Source organism: Esox lucius, chromosome 17 (genome assembly GCF_011004845.1).
Source record: "Esox lucius isolate fEsoLuc1 chromosome 17, fEsoLuc1.pri, whole genome shotgun sequence".
Classification (NCBI taxonomy): domain Eukaryota; kingdom Metazoa; phylum Chordata; class Actinopteri; order Esociformes; family Esocidae; genus Esox; species Esox lucius.
In genome coordinates, this window is record NC_047585.1 from 30,427,046 (window position 1) to 30,449,285 (window position 22,240).

General features: G+C 41.4%; 1 protein-coding gene across 1 annotated transcript in view; it reads left to right on the forward strand.

The window, feature by feature from the left end:
- The first annotated feature begins 1,005 nt into the window (after positions 1-1,005).
- LOC105016995 (retinoic acid receptor gamma-A) overlaps positions 1,006-22,240 on the forward strand; it is a 29,983-nt gene continuing 8,748 nt past the window's right edge. Inside the window, 2 exon segments of the mRNA XM_010881259.3 lie at positions 1,006-1,637; positions 19,849-19,997. Of these exon segments, the coding sequence (XP_010879561.2) occupies positions 1,493-1,637; positions 19,849-19,997 (294 nt within the window). The 5' untranslated portion in view covers positions 1,006-1,492.

Consider the following 22,240-nt stretch of genomic DNA (forward strand, 5'->3'; position numbering starts at 1 on the left):
TTACAAGGTAAAATGCTATGTTAGGCCAGGGTGTTAGGTGAATGGTTACAGTTGGATCAGGTGAAAGTCAGGTTTAGGTGTTTGTGAATCCTAATTTGACATTGAAACACTTTTGCGTGCGTATGTGTGTAAACGTGCGTCCTTGAGGAGGAGAGGAGGTAGTGGAAGAAAGAGGAAGGGTGGAAACGTTGATGATGGGTAGCCAGAGGACACGGAGAGAGTAGGAAAAGCCTGACCTAAACTAGGAAGTAGATATCAGATTACCACCTTAAAATGACATTATGACCGTTAGGCTGTTAGCTATAGCCTTCCTCAACGCTTGTTGCATAATCCACTTACTTGGAAAAGTTGCACAACGCATGGGTGATTGTTCAGTTTAGGATGTGTGTAGGAATTTTTATAAACCCTTTGTCATCAGTTTCAATTCTGTGCGTGTTCCTTCCTATAGCAATGCCTCCAGAGGCCTCTGGGGGGCACCACTGGCTTCAACCCCACAGCCGGAATAGAGTATATATAACCACCCCAATAATATGTTTGTAACAAAAACATTTACCAGTGTGGTACTTTCAGGTAATCTCAGCATTAATTCCCAATAGAACAACTCTGCTCTGAACATTATGTATTGATTTCTTAGCATATCCCTCCACGCCTTAATCTGTGCCCTCTCAGAAGTGGCTTTGGGGACACATCAGTACGGACTTTGGGGAACTTGAGTGCATGTGGGACTACGGGTAGAGTGGGACAATGCTTTTTAACTGACAAAGCAGTAAATGAGGGGCCAGGGAAAAAGAGAAAAACAATGAGGGTGGGAGCTTTGTTTTCTATTTGTGAGTAAAATATGAAATATGAGGAGAAGCGAGAAGGAGGGAAAGCTGAGGTAGAAAATATGAAAAAGAGAAAAGATAGTTGTTTGACCATCCAGACTTGTAGAATCTGCCCCCCCTCTCTTTATGACCCGCCCCCTGTTTCCCCTCCCTTTCTCCCTTCTCTCTGCTGAGAGAACAGGCAGTTGGTTTTCTCCATAGTGTCACTGGCTGTGTGTGAGAGGCCTCGAGAGCTGAGGAGAGCAGGGTGTTTAGATCAGTTACTGCAACCAAAGAGAGACACCCAGATAGGGGAGACGGACAAAAAGGACTGTCTGAAGCTGTCTGGAGCTCAAGAAAAGAGGGAGACCAAAGAAAAGAAACCTGTTCAACTCCAAAACAGAGAGAACCAGACAGAGCAACATAGAAGTCAAACTAGGACCTAAACAGACTGGAACCAAGCAGGGATTGCAACAAACACGTCACCTGGACAGGGCTCATCCTGACTGGGGCTCGGAGTGACGCCTGATAAGAGCCACCAGCTGGACAGCCGCTCTTGTCCCGATCTGCCCTTGTTTTGCATCGGGTGGAAAGTCCTCTGAGACGTCATTGCTAGCTGAACTCGGTTGAACAACCACAGCAGAGGACTAGCGTTGTTGTGGTGCCTGGTCATCTGGTGCATCTGGAGCATGTTTGACTGCATGGAGGCTCTAGGCATGGCCCCCCGGCCGCTCTACGACGTATCCACTCAGGGGACCTGTATGCTGGGCAAGGCCACGCCGTTCTTCCCTGGTCTGGACGCCTTTGCCTGGGCTGGGACGGCCAGTGTTCAGTGTAAGTGTTCCTTACTCAACTCATCTGACTAGAAAATCTTGACTGGGTTTGTGTTTGTGAGGAACAAGGGTTTTTACTCTCCTCATCAGACTGGTGGCATTATTGTGATCATGCGGAAAGAGCAACTATCTCACTGAGTGTGTGTCCTTATCAGAGGGCTGGTGTTATCATAGAGTTCTCGTCACAGGAAGGGACAGATTCCATTCGATTCTCTGTGCCCATTCTCACCCTCTAGTTTATGTGCTCAGAGTGTGTGTATGTGTGTGTGTTTGCACACAAGTGTGTGTGTGTGAGTGTGTGTATGGGACTGCGTATTTATCCATCATCATGTTTGTTTTCTTTCTGAATGACTTCAGATGAATGATTTAGCTCTTTAGCTCTCACACAATATGGGCCCCTGACCTTGCGAGGTGTTTAGAATCTAACAACAACAGAAAAAATGAAAGTTGATCTTTAAAACAGGAACCAAAAACGCCCAGTGATGAAAGCCTATGACACATTTCAGTACATGCCAATTGAGTCAATAGGAATAAATGCTGATCATAATAAGCTTCCAAGTTATGAGATTATTTATTCTCTTTTAATGAAAAATGTCATGATTATTGAATACAACACAGTTTTACCAACTAACTACAAAACCCTATGTAGTTGGTAAACCCTCTTCCTCTCCCTCTCTTTCTCTCTTTCTCTCTCCCTCTCTTTCTCTCTCCCTCTCTTTCTCTCTCCCCTCTCGCTCTCTCCCTCTCTCTCTCTCAACCCCCCCTCTCTCTTTCTCTTTCCAGAAGGCTTTGCCACTTTATCAAACAAAATGCCTGCTTGAATGAGATGCAGTGAAAGAGAATGGGTGTGAGAAAAGAATTTAGTTCTTATTGTTATGTAGGCCATCTGCCTTGACTACTGTATTTATATGACAACACTATGGCTGCATTTCATCTAATACTACTATGGACACATGGGGTCTCATGCATGCCCATTTGAATATGAAAGATGAGGTTCTTGCCATTGAACTGAACTAACTACTGTATGTGCAGTCAGTGAAGAAACCGAAAGAACTACTATCTATTCATCAATGTTATCCAGTTGGCCTACAAACCTGAGGCACTGGCACTTGAAGCCTTGTGTTTTGGTTTGGTAATTGCATCGCAGACAGTCAACCTCATGTCAGTACACCGGGTCATGGTTATTTTCAGGGTTTTTTTTCTTGGCGAAAGGCCTATGTATCTTCATTAATCGTGAAGACACCAGGGCTTCAGGCCCTGTCAGCCCCACAGTGTTTACCATAATGAAGACGGATGGGTTGTCATGGCCGACAAGGACACAACCGGTCTCAACTCGCTAAATACAAACAGCAACTTCTGAGTGGACAGGACAACAACATGCTACAGCTATTTTACCATCGAAACTATGGCCATTCCTCGGTTGTCACTTGAGGAATGATAGTATCATTATTACAGTATAATTAGATATCTGTTCTCACGAATGTGAACACATTTTGATCAAATGAAGTTTTGTTAGTATCCTACTTCACACTTATTCTAGGCTAAAACGATTTTTTTGTCTTCACAAAATAGTATCTGGTGTTAGGGTGAAAAAGTGAAGGAAAGCTGTTTAAAGACTACAAAAATGTCCTTTGATAGGCGAGTTTAGCTTAGATGGCCCCAGGCTGGGGAGATCGCTGGAGCGTTGAGTGTTCTTCTTTAGACCGGTTTTTTGTTTCACTCGTCTGTTCCCAATAACCTCTGTAAACATTGAGGGACAATAACTTGCAAAGAGGTGCCATTCAACCATTCTATTCACACCGGGCAGTCGTCATTGTTGCCCTTTCAGATGGTTGGGCTAGCTATGGCTCACCCTCACCTTGCCAAACATGGAACGTTCACACTAAAATCACGTTTATGGAGTAGGACGGGATGGCAAAAGAAAGCGCCCATTCAAATGCTCAAAGAAATGGGTCTTTGTGGAGGTGTTGCATGTTTGAGTTTTCTGCCCTCAAAGGGTGAACAACAATTTGTCATTTTCCGGCATTGACAGAAAGGAGGTTAATGATAGATGAGAGGCTTGTCAACAACTAACGAGGCCCTTATTATTTCACATACACACAAACTAAGCATGCATATATTTAGCTTTTAGTACGACCCAAAGCAATACTTGTTTTATTGAATTTCAAAAAGAAACTATTCTGAAGGTGTTTCTCATAGGACACCAGCAGAAGTTAACATTTGGCCTACAGGAAGGCAGCATGTTGTCAACCCAGAGCCAACTTGGCTGTGGAGGATCCAACCTGAGTTATGTCACAGTGTGGAACTTGATCATGTTACTTCTCTAAATTCTCCTCATCTGGGATAGGCATTGAGAGGCCCGTGGTGTGTGTGTGTGAGTGTGTGTGTGCGAGTGTGTGTGGCCAGCTTTCCTGTTTTCTGTTGTTTTAATGTGACTCAGTTTAGGACCTATCTGCCTTCCTTTGTTTCAATGTCAGGGGTTACGGAGAGAGCACAGAGAGGCCAAAGTCAGTGTCCCTCTTTGCACACTGGTGGGTATTCTGATTTAAAAAGAGAAAGGCATCACTAGTAAGGTGGGCAATTATTGTCCAAGGATAAAAACAACACCGAACCAGGACCGTGCCATTATTCTGAGTGCTCATTGGGGTTCTGCTGCATGGATTATGTATACATTATCCCTCAGATCATGTGTCTTGTCAGAATCTGTCAACATCATTTGTTTGCCTTTGAAGAAGGCTTTTAATTATTCAATTATAATTACAAAAGGCTCAATTAAGAGATTAGACTGCCTGCAGGGACAAAAACAGGGGGATGAAAGAAGATTGAAGGGGGAGGAATAGTTTGATTAGGGATTAAGATTTACCCCCTACAACTCCGTAAATTCTACTGTACTCAGGGGGTTCATCCCTGATGGCTATATGCTTTAATGTTCTGACTGTTTCCTCTTAAGCCAAAGGCCTAGGTTTATAATGTGAGAAAATAAACAAATACAAGTGCCAGTTTGCTTAACACAGGGATATAAGGAAGAAATCTGTGAAGAAGATGGTATGAATGGATTTAGAGGGATACTGAGAAAGAATACATCCCAAAGACTGTGTGTGTGTCTGTGTGTAGGTCTATTGGTGGGTGGGTTGTTGGAGCGGTGTGGGTCTATGGTTCAGTGCACTGTGTGTGTGTGTGTGTGTGTGTGCGTGTGTGCATTCATGTGTCTGTCCCAGCACTCAGACGGCTGCCCCTGTGTGTGCCTGCTTAGATTTCACAGTCCCTTGATGGAATTCAGTAATGGCATTTTATAGCCTGTCTTCAGTGGGAGAAGGAGCACAGTAAATAATATGGGCTGTTGGTCCACTCCTGTGGGTCTTACAGTGTCCAGGATGCCTCTGGGCAGGCCTTCCCAGAATGCCCTTGGGCCCTGTGCTACGGCCCATCACACTCTATGAACAGGAGCATGTCCATGTGTATTACACTGGAGCAGTCTGACTGACCAGCAGTATTAGTCTGATTGATGCCCCATTGTTACAGTCACACTAACAGTCATTAAGACCATTTAAATAATTTTAACATTATATTTTGATTCATCCAATTGTTGTCAAGCACGCCTCTATGGTTTCTCCCAGACAGAGATAAAATGGTTGTAAACGGTTAAGGCCTCAGGGCTGCCTGCATGTCTGTCAGTCTGTTTGTGTGTGTGTGTGCTTGTGTGTCTGTGTGTGTGTGTGTGTGTTTGTCCAGAAGATGCGGGGATCTTTCCAGTCCTACTTTTCTTTCCAGTTCTATGTGCCAAACCTAAGGATCATAAAAAAGGATGGATTATGAGAGACTGTTTACTTGATTATATTCATGATTGATCAATTGATTTACTGGACATCAATCCTTTGGATTTGTCACTATCCAATTGCGATGACTGAACAACTTATATTATTATATAATTGGATCTTGACGGTAATTGCAAAATTGGTAACCAATTTCGCTGTAACTCAAAACAACTTAGAAGTAATAGGATTAGCTTGGGAACATTATGTAAAACCAGTCAGTATGAGGCAGCAGAGTAGTCAGGTAAGCAGCTCAGTAGTGCCTGACTGTTGTATTTAATAGTCCACCATGTCTTGTTCCAGCTTGTTCTACACTTTTTAAATCCATTCTTTGTTTTGTCATAACAGTCTTAGTGGTTGGATATTTTAAGCATGTTCGCTGACACTGCGTTAGCGGTCTACTGGAACAATCTGTCAACTCAGCCTTCGTTGGAATAGGTTTTACATTGCCAGGGGAATCTCCTGGGGCGGTTATCATTGGCTTAATTTGGCCATATCTGCCAACCAATCAGTTCCCACAACACCTTCCACCACCGTTGTTGGTCATTTATTTGGAACCACTCTGGTTCTGTTCTACAGCGGCCTGCTGTCTCAATGCTGCCCTGACATGGGTCAAAACAGCCGGCTGGTATTTCATTTCAACACAATCATTATTATGATATAATCTTACTACAGCAGATAAGGAACTAGATTATTGAGAACTTAACATTTAGTGTTATAGCCGGGTTAGTTTTTACTTTTTCTTTTCATATGAAATGTCTGCCTCAGGCTTAGAGGTGTAACATTAGCATTAAGGACAAGAGCCTGTGTACATGATGAAATGTCAAAAATAATGACCCTACAAGCATTAGACCCCTTAGCTAGATGTTTAATGGTGCAGTTAAAATCTCTAAACAAAAGCTCCAAATGTTTTGGAGGGCAAAGTACTATTTTTACTAGTTAACACACTTAGATTTATGGCTCAGAACATGGACTGTCAAGGGAAACAGATCACTAAAATGTAATTATAAAAAAAATACTTCACTTGGTAGATCAGTCCCACATTTAACTTTAATTTAAGCTTGCAAACGCCTTGACTGTTGCCACTCACCTGATGGTTGCTTGCTTCCAAACTGGGCGGTGTAGACAGAATTGCCTTCTGTAGCCAAAGGCACCGACAGTACAAATCTTAATATCAGATAGTTTTTTTTCAAAATCTATGATAATTTTACTTAAATTTGAAATGTGTTATTAGGCCTTATATCCAGAAATAGCACATTTTCAAGATAATCTCTGGTCATCTCTATTAACCTGTTGCATGTTTGTGGTGCCATTAAGAAGCTGTGGCAAAAGTATATTGGAGAGACAGCATAAAGCAAATATGGATTCAACAGCAACAACACTGGCTCTCAAGTATGATAAAAAATAACTCCCTATACTGTGAATCAAGCTAGCGTTTCAAGGCAATTTGCTCAGCCATTTTCCATTATGTGATGGTAATTCCCATTATGCGTGTGTGTGACAAATATATGGTGTGTTGGCACCAAAGCTTAGACATAGATCACTTTTTATCTAAAATCCCAATCCCCCGTGGATTAACTTGTCATTTTAGCATATATAAATATTTTCCGAAATGTATCTGTAGAATTTGGCTAAGACATTACCAATTATAGCACAGCTTTGGGTTTCACCCTCGGTTCCAGTGAGTAGGCCTGTCTAAATCTAAGGCAAAGCAACTATTGAGATACTGATCTGTGTCAGTGGTCAGTGGCGGCCGGGGGTCATGGTGAAGGTGGAGCTACATAAGTGTATTAAAGTGTGTGTGTGTGTTGTTTGTTATCAAGATGGGTTTAGGAAGGCTTGGCTGTTAGAAGCATGGTGTTGGTCTTTGGACAGGAAAGTAGAGGTAGTTGGTTAGGAGGGGAGACGAGGAGATTAGGGGTGGCCAAATGTTGACTCTGTTTCATCAAAAAAGGGGCAAAATAAAAAGGTAGCTTTATAAGGTGTTGTAAAGAAGAAAGGCTGCTTTGTATGCTGGCCAGTGAATGAGGGGGACAATCTTGCTTTAACAACCTGTCCCTAAATAAGAACCCCCCCCCCCACACACAAACACACACACACACACACACACAAGCCTGTCTGCCTTCCTGTCTATCTTTTAGGAGAAAAACATATGGGTGTTAATGTAACTGGGGATGTGGCTGAGTTCAGAATTAACCAATCACATTCAAACTCATGTTAAATAGAAGTCATTACACACCTGCCATCATTTAAAGTGACTATGATTAATCACAAATAAAGTTCAGCTGATCTTGTAGGATTTTCCTGAGATTTTCTTAGTTGCACCTCAGAGCAAAATCAATGGTCCGCAGAGAGCTTCCAAAGAATCAGAGGGATCTCATTGTTGAAATATATCAGTCAGGAGAAGGGTACAAAATAATTTCCAAAGCATTAGATATACCATGGAACACAGTGAAGACAGTCATCATCAAGTGGAAAAAATATGACATTACCAAGAACTGGACATCCCTCCAAAATGTATGAAAAGACGAGAAGAAAACTGGTCAGGGAGGCTTCCAAGAGACCTACAGCAACATTAAAAGAACTGCAGGAATTTCTGGCAAGTACTGGCTGTGTGCTACATGTGACAACAATCTCCCGTATTATTCATATGAATGGGCAATGAGGTAGGGTGGCAAGACGGAAGCCTTTTCTTACAAAGAAAAACATCCAAGCCCAGCTGAAGTTTGCAAAAACAAACATCAACTCCCCCAAAATCACGTGGAAAAATGTGTTATGGTCAGATGAAACTTTTTGGCCATAATTCCAAAAGGTATGTTTGGTGCAAAAACAACACTGCACATCACCCAAAGAACACCATGCCTGTAGTGAAGCATGGTGGTGGCAGCATCAAGCTTTGGGGCTGTTTTTCTTCAGCTAGAACCGGGGCCTTAGTCAGTGTGGAGGGAATTATGAACAGTTCCAAATACCAGGCAATTTTGGCACAAAACCTTCAAGCATCCGTTAGAAAGCTGAAGATGAAGAGGAAGTTCACCTTTCAGCACGACAATGACCCAAAGTACACATCCAAGTCCACAAAAGCATGGCTTCACCAGAAGAAGATTAACGTTTTGGAATGGCCCAGCCAGAGCATGAAACCTGAAACCAATTGAACATCTGTGGGGTGATCTGAAGAGGGTTGTACACAGGAGATGTCCTTATAATCTGACAGATTTGGAGCGTTTTTGCAATGAAGAGTATGCAAATATTGCCATGTCAAGATGTGCCATGCTAATAGACTCCTACCCAAAAAGACTGAGTGTTGTAATAAAATCAAAAGGTGCTTCAAAAAAACATTAGTTTAAGGGTGTGCACACTTATGCAACCAGGTTATTGTGAGTTTTAGATTTTCCCCCCTCAAAGATTTCAGTTTGTTTTTCAATTGAATTGTTCACATTTTAGGTCACATTACAGGTGGAAAACGTTCTGACATTATTTATCTTTGTCTCGTTCTTTTACATCACAAGAACCTGGAATTTGAACAGGGGTGTGTAGACTTTTTATATCCACTGTATTCCATTGAGCTAGATTTTTTTGTCAAGGACTAGGCCTTATATTAGCTATATAGTCCACAGCTGTGTGTCGTTGTAGTAAATGTGTGATAATTCCTGCTGGACTGTGGTTGTGTGCGTGTGTGTGCATGTGTATGTGCATGTGTTTTGTGCGCTCATGTGTTTGCGTGAGTGTTTGTGTGCGTGTGACCCATTCTTGCCTGTGCATTTGGTGCTGCTGTTTTTATGGAGCGTTCTCTTGGATGGTTGCCTGGTTTTATCACGGCCTTTCCTTTCAAAGAGGTTCCCAATGACAGGAAGGACTCCTCCTACAAAAAGGGTAGGAAGGGGGCGGGGCTATGGTACAGGCAAGGGCGGGGGATGTGTGAAGGAAGGTTGCAGGTATTGAACTTAAGACAGCTGATGATAAGACGTGCCACTGCACAATGTGCACACAAACACCACACATGCAGCCCAGGGGTTTAGGTCTATATGTTCTATAGGATAGCTACAGGTTATCTGTAAATACTTTCCGATCACCATTCATTATCAGTTCTGATTAATTTAGTTAAAGTCTGCTCCGATTAAATAGTAACTAAGTGACTGCTGGTTTTGAGGCATATTTTTGTTTCTGGTTTTAGTTGTTATGTAGCATCTGGGACATAGTCTTCTTTTTTTTCCTGGGAGAGGATTTAGGTGGTCTGTGTGCGTGTTTGCGTGTGTATTTGTGGGTTCCACATTCCATCATATCAATCCGCTGAAACCAGCCCATACAGTACATACACACACACACACACACACATTCCACAGTACACTAGAGAACATTTTGTGAAAAAATAAGTTATGTAAAAGGCGAATTTGAAAACCAAATTGCTCTTTGGAGACCTGATAGCGCCATGGATTAGACCACAGCAGAGTAAAAAATAAGACCAGGAATTAGATCTGATAGCGCTATGGATTGGACCACAACAGAGTAAACAAGAAACAACTACAGTATGAAGTTTCCATAATGTTACTGCAACAGATATTTGTGCAGAAAATAAGCTGCAGAAAATGCATTGTTCTACTGATCATTAGAAGTAGATAACCATGGCACCTGAACTGGAGAAACTACTATGAATACATTTTAGGCTTTAGTCATTCAGCAGATGCTCTCATCCAGACCAACTTACAGGACAGGAGCTTTACATTATGGTGATTATAATTATTTGACATTTTCTAGTGGTTGATACATTTCATGCGACATCAAACAAGTCAGACATTTTGTGGAACTTTACAATCTTTTTTTTTTTTTACTTATATACATGTTGATCTACAGGATGATCACATTTAGATAAGAAATAACTTGCCTGTGAAACCAGCCCATAGTCTTGATGCTCCATGCTAACATCCAATGAAGAAGGTCTGTGAGCCCCTCCAAGTCTGCTGAATCTAAACCCTGAGACATAAACACAGCCCTCAGCTGATGCACCAGTCTCTGTTGACCACACAACTACAGGTGAAACAGCTAATAAAATAAATCATCACAGAACGCATTCAACACACCTCACTTGTGCATGTGCATATGTGTGTGTGTGTGTGTGTTGATATGTAATATGGGCTGGTTTATCCCACAATAACTTCTTAAGAGTTCAATACTGTCGCTACTGTGGGAATCGAAGTCAGAACATGCTGGGAGAATGTAGGTAAGTCCCTCACCATAGAGAGTTGGGGTGCCATCAAAGCACAAGGGTTCCATTTTGGGATACGGTCAGCTGTTAATGAGGATTATTCATGAGTTAAGTTCAAGTATTCATTATGACCAGTTAAGTGATATGGTTTCAGGGGCTTCACTCCGTCAAAATGTTTATCAATTTTCATTTTATTTTTATTTTACTAAGTAATATGTCCAGTATTCCAGGTATTACATTCCAAACCACAAACGGTGTCATAAGTTTGTGTTAAAATAACATGTGGGTGTGCATAATGTACGGGCCTTTCTTCTTTGGAGACCATTTTATCAAAATTATGTGGAGTCTTTCATCTTACAGTAATGTTATTGCATAATATTATGTTTTCAGGCTGTTATGCAGAATACTAGTTAGGCTATTCTTGATGTGATCTTGGGAGACATTAGTTCAGCTTTGATCAAAATGGCATTAAATTAATACCTTTGCAATAATGGTGGGAACATTGCTCCCCTATGCACTGACTGCACTGAAATACATTGCATTATGCTGGCAAAATCTCATAGTGGTCATAGTGGTCATATTTGTCATAGGTGTCATATTTTTTATATTTCTCATAGTTGTCATATTTGTCATAGGTGTGATATTTGTCATAGTTGTCCTACAAAAAAAATTATTGATCCATTGGAATAATATGTATATACTAATTTACTGGAATAATATGTATATACTAATTTACTGAAATAACAGTAAATACATTTTTACATAGATAATATTTTTTTATTAGAATTTACTAAAATAACAGGCTAGTTACTTTGACGTTGACAAGATAAATAATTGTCATAAACGAATGCAATGATTCTAAGTACAACAGCCAATGAAAGATGTTAGATACAATAGGTAATGAAAAAAGTCCACAACTCTCCAGGGCCACTGATTCACATGAACATTTTATCTTTTTAGACATAGTGGGAATGGCCTTTTGTTAGTTGATAGCCACACAGACTGTCACTCTCCTCAACAAACTCTAATTAAAAACACTGATTTATTATTCCACACAAGACTGTAAAAAAAATTATGGTTTCTGGAAAGCCTAGATATCTGGGGTTGGTGTTACAGCTAACAGAGGGGATTAGGGGTAAAATGATACTGAATGGTGACGTCTCTGCTGAAACTACTCTCCCTGACCACACCCACAGACCCATAGACCCACAGACCCCACCTTACCCCTTCTAAGATCCCAGGCTGACAAGGCACCAGGACAGGGATTGACATGCTAATTGAGTCCCAGGCTTCTCTGGACTGATAAGGAAGGAATCAAGTTCCAGCTTTTGTTTTTCAAACAGTGACGTGTCGAGTTCAGGAGACACTGAAGGCAAAGTAAAAAGAGAGAAGGGGAGAAAGACGGAACCCAAATGGTAGAGACAGCATGTAAGAGGCCGCAAGAGAGGGAGGAAGAGAGCACCCACTGTACGTGGGTGAAACTACAGAACGAGGGTAGATTTTAGGCCAAAGCAAAAAGTAGGAGGGAAAGGTAGAGAAGGATAAAAATGGATTGAGAAAGGGAGGAGTTGGAGGGCATGATAGGGTTGGATGTTGTCTAATGGTCTTGTATTGTGGTAGTCCTATGGTGTGCTGACTGATGTACTGACATCCAAAAAGTGAGCAATGGTGAGAAGAGGGGTGTGCGTTTCACTCACCAAACAAGACATCACAAAATGGGATAAATGGGAGACAGCTTGCAGATTTCAGCAAAAGCAAATAACGCAAGGAGAGCAGCATTAGGATGATACCTGCAGATCATTCAAGTCAAGAAAATTGACTTTCAGTTCTACATCTATAAAAAATAAGTAATTCTCATACATTTCCAAGAAATCCCTTACATACAAATTGAATTAACTACACAAGAAGCTTCCCAATCTGCTGGACTTTGTTCATTAATGAAAGGACTCCACAGTCCCAGGAGAGCAATTAGGCACAACCACATCATGAGCAACCAAAAAGATAGTATATCAAAGCATTGGAAATAATTTACTAAACAAAAAGGCAAACTCTAATGTTATTTGGCCTTAAAGTCAAGGTTGCACAAAATGCAGCCTAGCACATACTTATGTAGTTGATTTGTGTAATGAATTACATGTTAGACCATTTTACAAGTTATACTCCTCGCATATAAAAACCTCAAAGACATCTGGTAAGGCCAGAATTCTACAATATGATTTAGATTTTGTGTGTATGCTAGCTTGTTTCTGGTAAACTAGTGTGTATTAACTGGCACTTAACTTTTTAGTATGGAAAACCGCTGTGACTACATTGATCCTAAAATCAAAATAAGATCATTTGTGTAATTACACAATGTTCTGTAAAATACAATAAACTAAGCCTTTCCCCTCTGTGTGACTGAATGGGAGTTTCTGAAGTCAGAGCTAAATTTGGATAAAAGCTTGAACATTAGAATGACATTACAATATTAGAAAAAGTTTTTCAGTTCATAATTTTGGAATATTTTCTTGGGGTGCCCTAAATTGCTATATGTGTTTCTGGCTTTGAAAAAAAAGGTTATACACTCTGACCCAAAATTAAGAAAGGTTTAGTCTATGTATATGTGACTATGACTCATAATACCCTTGACACTGAGAACCTGTCCTAGGCACATCTGGCACTGTGAGATGGAAAACAAGTTGCAATTCATAACCTGTAGCCAAATGTTTGACCACATTTGTTAAATATACTGCAATTCCCTCAGATTACATGACCACAAAGAATTTGAAAACAAGTCAAATATTGATAAACCTCTACACTTGCTGAAATTCCACAGTATGCCATTACTGCAGCAATATTTAGGACCTATTGCCACTTTGCAAAGGCACAAACCCAACTGCAAATACAACCCTGTTTCCAATAAAGTTGGGATGCTGCGTAAAATGCTAATAAAACAGAATGCAATGATGTGCAAATCATTTATCCCGGTATTTTTATTGAAAATAGTACAAAGACAACAAATCAAATGTTGAATCTGAGAAAATTTATTGGTTTTGGAAAAATACATTTTGAATTTGATGCCAGCAACATGTTTCAAAAAGGTTGTTTACCACTGTGTTGCATCACCTCTTAACAATACTCTGTAAGCGTTTGGGAACTGTGGAGACCAACTGCTGTACTTTTGGAAATTGAATGTATTCCCATTCTTGCTTTATATAGGATTTTAGCTGCTCCACTTTTCAGGGTCTCCTTTGTCTTATTTTTCATTTTATAATGCACCACATATTTTCGAAGGGTGACAGGTCTGGACTGCAGGCAGGCCTGTTTAGCACCCGGACTCTTTTACTACGGAGCCATGCTGTTGTAATACATGAAGAATGCGGTTTGGAATTGTCTTGCTGAAATAAGCACGGCCTTCTCTGAAAAAGACGTTGTCTAGATGGCAGAATATGTTGCTCCAAATCATGTATATATTGTTCAGCATTAACAGTGCCTTCAGAGATGTGCAAGTCACCCATGCCATGTGCACTAAGGCACCCCCAGACCTTTAAGGATGCTGGCTTTTGAACTGTATCCCTGTCCTCTTTAGTCCAGAAGACACAGCATCCATGATTCCAAAAGACATTTTCAAACTTTGATTTGTCAGACCTCAGGACAGTTTTCCACTTCGCCTCAGTCCATCTTAAATGAGCTTGGGCCCAGCGAAGATGGCGGCGGTGGTTCTGGATCTTGTTTATATGTGGATTCTTCTTTGCATGGTAGAGTTTAAACTTGCATTTGTGGATGCAGCTACATACTGTGTTCACAGACAATGGTTTTCAGAAGTGTTCCTGGGCCCACACAGTGATTTCCACTACAGAATCGTGTCTGTTTTTAATGCAGTGCCGCCTGAGGGCCCGAAGATCACAGCCATCCAATATTGGTTTTCGTCATTGTCCCTTGCATGCAGAGATTTCTCCGGATACTCTGAATCTTTTAATGATATTATGTACCGTATATGATGTGATCACCAAACTCCTTGCAATTCTATGTTGAGAAACGTTATTAAAACGTTATTAAATTGTTTCACTGTTTGCCTGCACAGTCTTTCATAGAGTGTTGAACCCCTCCCCATCTTTACTTCTGAAAGACTCATCCTATTTTGTACCCAATCATGATACTGACCTGTTGCCAATTAACCTAATTTGTATATATTGTTTTGCATTACACAACCTTTCCAGGCTTTTGTTGCCCCAGCCTTTTTTTAAAACATGTTGCTGGCATCAAATTCAAAGTTGGCACATATTTTTCAAGAAATCAATAATTTCTCAGTTTCAACATTAGATATGTTGTCTTTGTACTATTTTCTATTGATTATAGGCTTTGAATGATTTTCACATGTTTGCATTCTGTTTTTATTTACATTTTACCCAGTGTCCCAAGTTTTTTGGAAACAGGGTTGCACAATCTATATCCATGAACCATCAGCATATTGTTACCATACACAATGTACACAGCGGCCACTGCCTTTCAGAAAGCTTTATCATAGTGAGACATGGGGTTCAAATCCTGCTTGCGGATTTGCCCAGGGGTCCCACAGAGGACGCTGCAATTGGCCAACGCCGTTTGGGTTTGTGGATTAGTAAATCAAATATGGTTGCATTGCCTTTTGGCACTCTACCAGCTCCTTGTGACCGCTTGGGCACTTGTTCTTGTGATGAAGCATTGTCTTAATCACAAGCAAAAAATAAAAGGAAAACAGGGTATAATTATATATATATACAGCTTCGGAAAGAATTAAGAGACCACTGCACCTTTTTTTTGAGTGAGGACCAGAAGGATTAAAATTAAGAGACGACTGCAAATGTAATGCTCTTGTTCCTCACTCAAAACTTTCCTTTTCAACTTTTTTGGAAAGGAAAGGAAAAGGTGCAGTGGTCTCTTAATTTATTCCAGAGCTGTATATATATATAAATGTATATAAAATGATATATTTATAACTATATACAGTATATACATATACAGTATATTTGCAGACTACATGCTGAGTGAACAAGCATATTCTATTTTGATGAACATACATTTTTTGCCAGAACAGTCTTACATTTTCAATCTGAGGCACATTCAATCTGACTCTCGTTCATTTCCCAGGTGGAATTGTTGAGTTCTGGGATCTTGTGGGATCTTGAAAATAAAAATAGCTAGTTATCTGAGAAAATAATTTGCTGTACTAAGCTCCCTAGGCTCGAATTGCTTCCACTTGCATGCCTGGTAACACTACATTGGCACTATTGAAGTGATGTTCATTGTTTTTCAACTTTTTAGAGTTTTTACTGTTACTTGTTGTGTTTTATTGTTTATCTCATATGGTTTGACAATGTAAAGACATGTTTCTCCTGCTAGTTAAGCCCTTTTCTCTGACTTGACTGAAAAACAGAGAAGGAGAGACTTTATTTTTGGCTGATGCTTAGAGGCTGGGCTCAAATCAGGGTGATGACAGATCCTGACAGATCCAGGCTCTCTCTCTCTCATCCCCTTTCTGTCAGCCAGGTGGATCTTAGATTTTTACCGTCTCCCATTCTCCCATCCTTCTACGCCCCCTCCCTCTTTCTCTTGTCTCCCTCTATGGTGTCCCCGTCTTCTGATTTTCCGTGTCCCTCCCTTCACCTCCCCACCAACGTTCAGACACTCTCAGTCCGCCTCTCCCCTGGCACCACACACAACTCCTCCTTTCTTAACAGGGGTATTTTTTCCCACACGTTTTCTCAGAGCCTCTCTTTCATTGTCAGTGTTACTACATAAACAGAAAACAGCTCTCTGGTTACAGCGTCACTCACTCAGCAGCAGCCCCATTCCGCACCTCCTCATACCTCCTCATACCTCCACTACCCGCCTCTAGCCGCCTCTGTGTTCCAAATGGCACCCAATTCCCTAATAGGCACTCATTTATAACCTCCCCATCTGGAAGTGTACTATAAGGGGAATAGGGAGCTATTCGGGACAGAGACCCGGGGGCTGGAACTATGTCGGTCAAAGGCCATGGTAGAAAGATTTGGGGCACAGGAATATATGAGAAAGTTCTTAGACCTTTTCACTTCAATGTGTAAAAGGGTTATTTTACCTAGGACATTTATTTTAGTACTTTGTTCATTAGTCCACCAATATTCCCAAAAAGAGTGGATGTCAGCAGACAAGTCATTATTCTGCAAAAGACACGATCACCCTGCATACTGAAGTGATGCAAATAATAATTAAATTGTTGCTGTTAATAACAAAATTGTTGTAGCCATTATTTCAAAGTAGCTGTTCTATTGGTTTCTGGGGAAAATATATATTTGCCAGGCAGCTAAGCTGCTAGTCATGGTTGTTAGAAAGTCAGTTCTCTGCTTGCAATGGATATTTCCATCTCTGCCAATGAAACCGCTCGCTTGAAACCTCTCAAGAATGCATCCTCATTTCCAGCTATTTTTATTTTGGAATGCTTCTGCTTGTGACAACTCTGCTTAAAATGGGAATACAAGTTTATCAACTCTGTAAGCTAAACATTTATAGATTGAAATAGCATATAACTCCACTCTAAAAGTGAATAAATGTAATGCCTACTGAAGGAAAAGTGGGCATACGGCATATCCCTGCATACAGCTCCCACTTCCTCAGCTCGCTGATCTGTTGCCATGGCAAAGGCAGTGACTTTGGTGAATCGTGGGCAATTTTTGCTTGACAAGTAGGGACAAGTTTTGCAAGTGAAGCTGACATGTCCCATTCACCAGCAGTTGGAAATCATCCCCAGAGCAACACATATAAAGGCTGTGGTCTGGCTGGCAGCGATTCCCCACCCACAACCTTGTCCCTCTCAGGTTTTCAATTGGCAGTTATGAACAGGACTGTCTTGATCAAGTGAATGTTTTAGAATGTTAAACATCACTTGTTAAAGTCCACTCTAGACAAACAGCTCTAATAGTACAGGAGGGAAGTTGCTGTAAATCAGATCTCCAATGGTGTCCATTATATTTGTGAAGTAGGCGCAACAGTGAATGAGGAGGACTGGGAAATCACTGATTTACACTTCATAAAAATATTTCCATTGTATGCAGATTTTGTAACACACCTTGGTAGTGAGGCTATTAGCCTGTTAGCTAGCTAGTACTAATAGTTGTCCTAATAGTAGACATTTAGGACAATGGTAGCTTGTACTAATGGTATTGGTAGTGGTAGTCTCACTCTGTCAAGGTCAAAGCTAAATGGTCAGAGTTGTATTCCAATTCTATGGCCACTGGAAGCCCTCTGTCCTCTAAGTCCCCTCTCGTTCTCTCTTCATTTGTCCCTCTCTTCTTTTATTAGATTATTCCTTTATGCCCTTTTTGCCTCTTTTTGAAGTCTCACCACACTTGTTAAAGGCATGGCCGAGTGTGAGCCGGGGTCCGGGGGGGCCGGGTGGGGTGGAGTGGGTGCTTGAGCCACATTTGGGCCAACGCTGTTCTATCCATTGAAGGTGGCAGCTAGGTGGGGGGGCTGTGCACGGCTTTGGGATTTCTGGACCCCTTCAAAAAAAATGTGGGTCTTTTTTATGGGCCAGGGATGTGAGGGTCCAGCTGGTGGTGTGAATGGCTGTCCAAGGTGACTGGATCCCAATAAAGAGGCGGTCAGCCTGGCCGGGGGCCTCCTTCCCAGCCCAGACACAGCCTTTATAGGCCAGCTTACGAGCCTGGGCCTCTATTAAACCCTGGCCAGCCTGCGCTGAGGAATTTAGGGCCAGGAAACAAGAGAAAAACAGGGGGGTTTGAGGATGGGCAGGGGGAGGTGAAGTTGGGGTGACTGAAGGTGAAAGTTGAAAGACATGTTAGAGGGGATTGGTTTAGGGCTTGGTCTTGAATAGCAAAATGTATTTGCTTGTTTGACCATATATTTTTGTATGTATGTTTATATATATATATATATGTGTGTGTGTGTGTGTGTGTGCAAATGTCTGCTAATGTATTTAAAGCCAAGAAGAACAGAGTGTGTTTGTAGTTACATTTAGTAGCTACTGTAGATAAAGGTGAAAATGTCAGTGATGGAAAAATAGAGCCATTACAAAAATATTTTCAGAGAAGGACAAAGATTTTGTTCATCTGGTCTCCATCAGTGTCACATTGTCGCTGTGTGTGAAAATGTTTGTCAGTGTGTGTATTTTATGTTGTTTATTTTGAGGGTTTCATTGGCAGCCGTTGAATGACTTTGCCTGTGGCACAGCAAATGGTGTTACATTTCCCCCTGCAAGACAGAAGGGAGACAGCACATCTTATAAACACCTTTAGTCTGTTTGTTCAAATGTGGCTTGAGGTATACAAGCATGTTGGGTTGGGCAGGCATTCAAATCAAAAGACATGCACACAAACATACAAATGCACACATCCACCACGCGCACACACACACACACACCCACACACACACACAAACACACAGTTTTGTTTTTCTACTCTTGTGAAGAACTGTAACCTAATCCTGCCACAGAAATCCCTCTTGCCTAGCCTAAACCAAAACCTAACCTCAATAATCAGGCCTTAATGCCTAACCCAAACCAGTAATGCCTAAACCTTAAAGCAACCAGAATTTTAACACTTTCCACAGGTTTTACCCTAAATGTAACCGCTAAGCAATAAATCAAAATGTTTGTGGTGGTGACCTGCCTAAAGAGAACCGATTTTTCAGGTTTGACTATTTCTGTGCAGACTTTAAGCCCCCACATGTACACATAGACCTGGATCACACACACATATTTAGCAGTCAGTCAGACAGTGAGAGGTATGTAGAAGACGCCATTCAAATCTCATCTGCCAATCAGCATTTTATCAGCATAGCCATCTGGCCATCAGCTAATTGTTCTTTTTCTCTCTCTCGCCTATGTCAATCAGCATGGCTCCCCCTTCCCTCCTCCTCCCTGATCTCTTAAAATATTTGCCTTTGAGCTGCCCTCCTGGGTAGAGTTTAAAGGCTGGGTTAGAGGGGGTTGGGCTTGTTTGTTGACAAGCTTCCTTTCATGAATTTCTCTATATTAATACATCAGCCTAACTTTTTCAGGCAACTTTTTTTGTGGTCCAGTCGAACCTCAGCCTCGCATATGACTGATATTGTACCTTCTTGTGTGGGCTTCAGAAAGAAGGAGATGTTCTCTGTTCACATACACTATACCAAATAGCTGCATTACAGAAATGAGCAGTGAGTTAATCTCTCTTTCTCACTCTCTTTCTCCCTCGGAGCAGCAGTGGAGACACAAAGCTCAAGCTCTGAGGAGATGGTGCCCAGTTCGCCCTCTCCGCCCCCCCCTCCCCGCATCTACAAGCCGTGCTTCGTGTGCCAGGACAAATCCTCTGGCTACCACTACGGGGTCAGCTCCTGCGAGGGATGCAAGGTGAGACTCAAACCAACACTCAGAGGCACGCTTTGAATAAACCCAGCTAACATAATGCTCCTCTCCAGATCTGAACAAACCCAGCTAACATAATGCTCATCTCAAGACCTGAACAAACCCAGCTAACATAATGCTCCTCTCCAGATCTGAATAAACCCAGCTAACATAATGCTCCTCTCCAGATCTGAACAAACCCAGCTAACATAATGCTCATCTCAAGATCTGAACAAACCCAGCTAACATAATGCTCATCTCAAGACCTGAACAAACCCAGCTAACATAATGCTCCTCTCCAGATCTGAACAAACCCAGCTAACATAATGCTCCTCTCCAGATCTGAACAAACCCAGCTAACATAATGCTCCTCTCCAGATCTGAACAAACCCAGCTAACATAATGCTCATCTCCAGATCTGAACTAACCCAGCTAACATAATGCTCATCTCAAGATCTGAACAAATCCAGCTAACATAATGCTCATCTCAAGGCAGGCGTTAGCACTATAGGGTGTGTCACGAGAATTGTATGTATGCTATTTTCTCTTATGGGTGCAGAAGCTGGCAGTGGGACGAAAGGGCTGAGTTTTAAAATAGATAAGTCATTTGAGTGTCGTGGGCTTGACCCTTCTGTGGGAATCTTTGTCCTAAACGTTAAAGATAGTTTATTGATAAAACATGAGGCCACAGAGTAGCCAACCGAACTCAACCCACATTTTATAATCAGACCATAGAGTAGCCAACCGAACTCAACCCACGTTTTATAATCAGACCATAGAGTAGCCAACCTAACTCAACCCACATTTTATAATCAGACCGTAGAGTAGCCAACCTAACTCAACCCACGTCTTATAATCAGACCATAGAGAAGCCAACCTAACCCAACATATGTTGTATAATGAGGCCATAGAGTAGCAAACATAACTCAACCCAGGTTTTATAATAGGAATGAGAAGTGACTAGTGTGAGCATGCTGGAGCTCTGATGTCACAATCATTATTTCTTTTTTTACTACAGATTTAAGCAGACAATACCATATAATTGCAAACCTAAATGAATGTGTGTTATTTTGTGGGTACTGAAATCAATAGTTCTGACTGAAATATGATTACATATCATTCTAGTCCTACCACTGTAGAGCCCGCTACTGTGTAAATGTGAGTTATCCAGTGAAATCCAACAACAACCTTAGGCCATGGTAGAGTGACTAAACTTGTAGGTCTATCCGTTTTTTTAGAAAAGTTTTTGGCTCTGTGATGGAAATATTATTCCCACATTTCACATTTCAGTCCACACTTGTTTCTAAGAAGCATTATAAGAGTACCTTCACCATCATACAGTCTGATATAGTCTGCAGGGAACTGATGAAATGTAAGGTAGACAACCTGCCTGATACAGTATCAAATGTCTGGTGGGTTCAGAACCATGGACAGCATGGAGGTCCAAAAGAGGAAGCTGCATTATTTAAGAAATAATAAACAATAAGCAGTCCTCATTTAGTTTCCAAACCGGCATCCGGCACTTCATGCAAACAGATAAACGGATGTGACATCTGCAGTTTTCTGAATAATGTCTGGACAAGCAAGTGCACGACATGATGATGATAAAAATGTTCCTGGTGATACATTATTTTGTGGTTGTTAAATAGCTCTCTTCAATGTTATTTTCACAATAGGCCTTTTGCATTGGACAAAAAACTAGATATCCAAAATGTCTCTGGTAGGCACAATCTACCTGGCATGACCTACATGGCACCGCTAACTAAAACTCAAGTCTTAAACATAAAGAAAACATACTCCAGATGGGATATTGACAACCAGGGCTGGCCCTAGGCATAAGCAACATAAACAGCCACTTAGGGCCCACAACCGCCAGGTGGCCCCCAGACTGCCAGTGAGGCCCGGGCCACTAGGGGAGAGGGGGCCCCCAAATAAAATTTTGCTTAGGGCCCCCAAAAGACTAGGGCCAGCACTGTTGACAACATTGAGGATAACCAACTTTTTATGTGTTTTAAACAATGTAATCAACCCAAGACAATCTATTCATCATCTGTCACTAGGAAGGCACAAGGTAACGGCAGTGTAGCTCACAGTGCAGTTTGACATGGACCAGCACAGCAAGGACAAGAGTACTTCTGTCCCTGCTGGGGGCCTGTTTTCCATGAAGGTCAAGTTGTCTGGTTAAAAGGGGTCTGCCACTTTCCAAAGACTCATGCAGACTGCATTAGGTGAGCTCAAAGGGAAGCTTG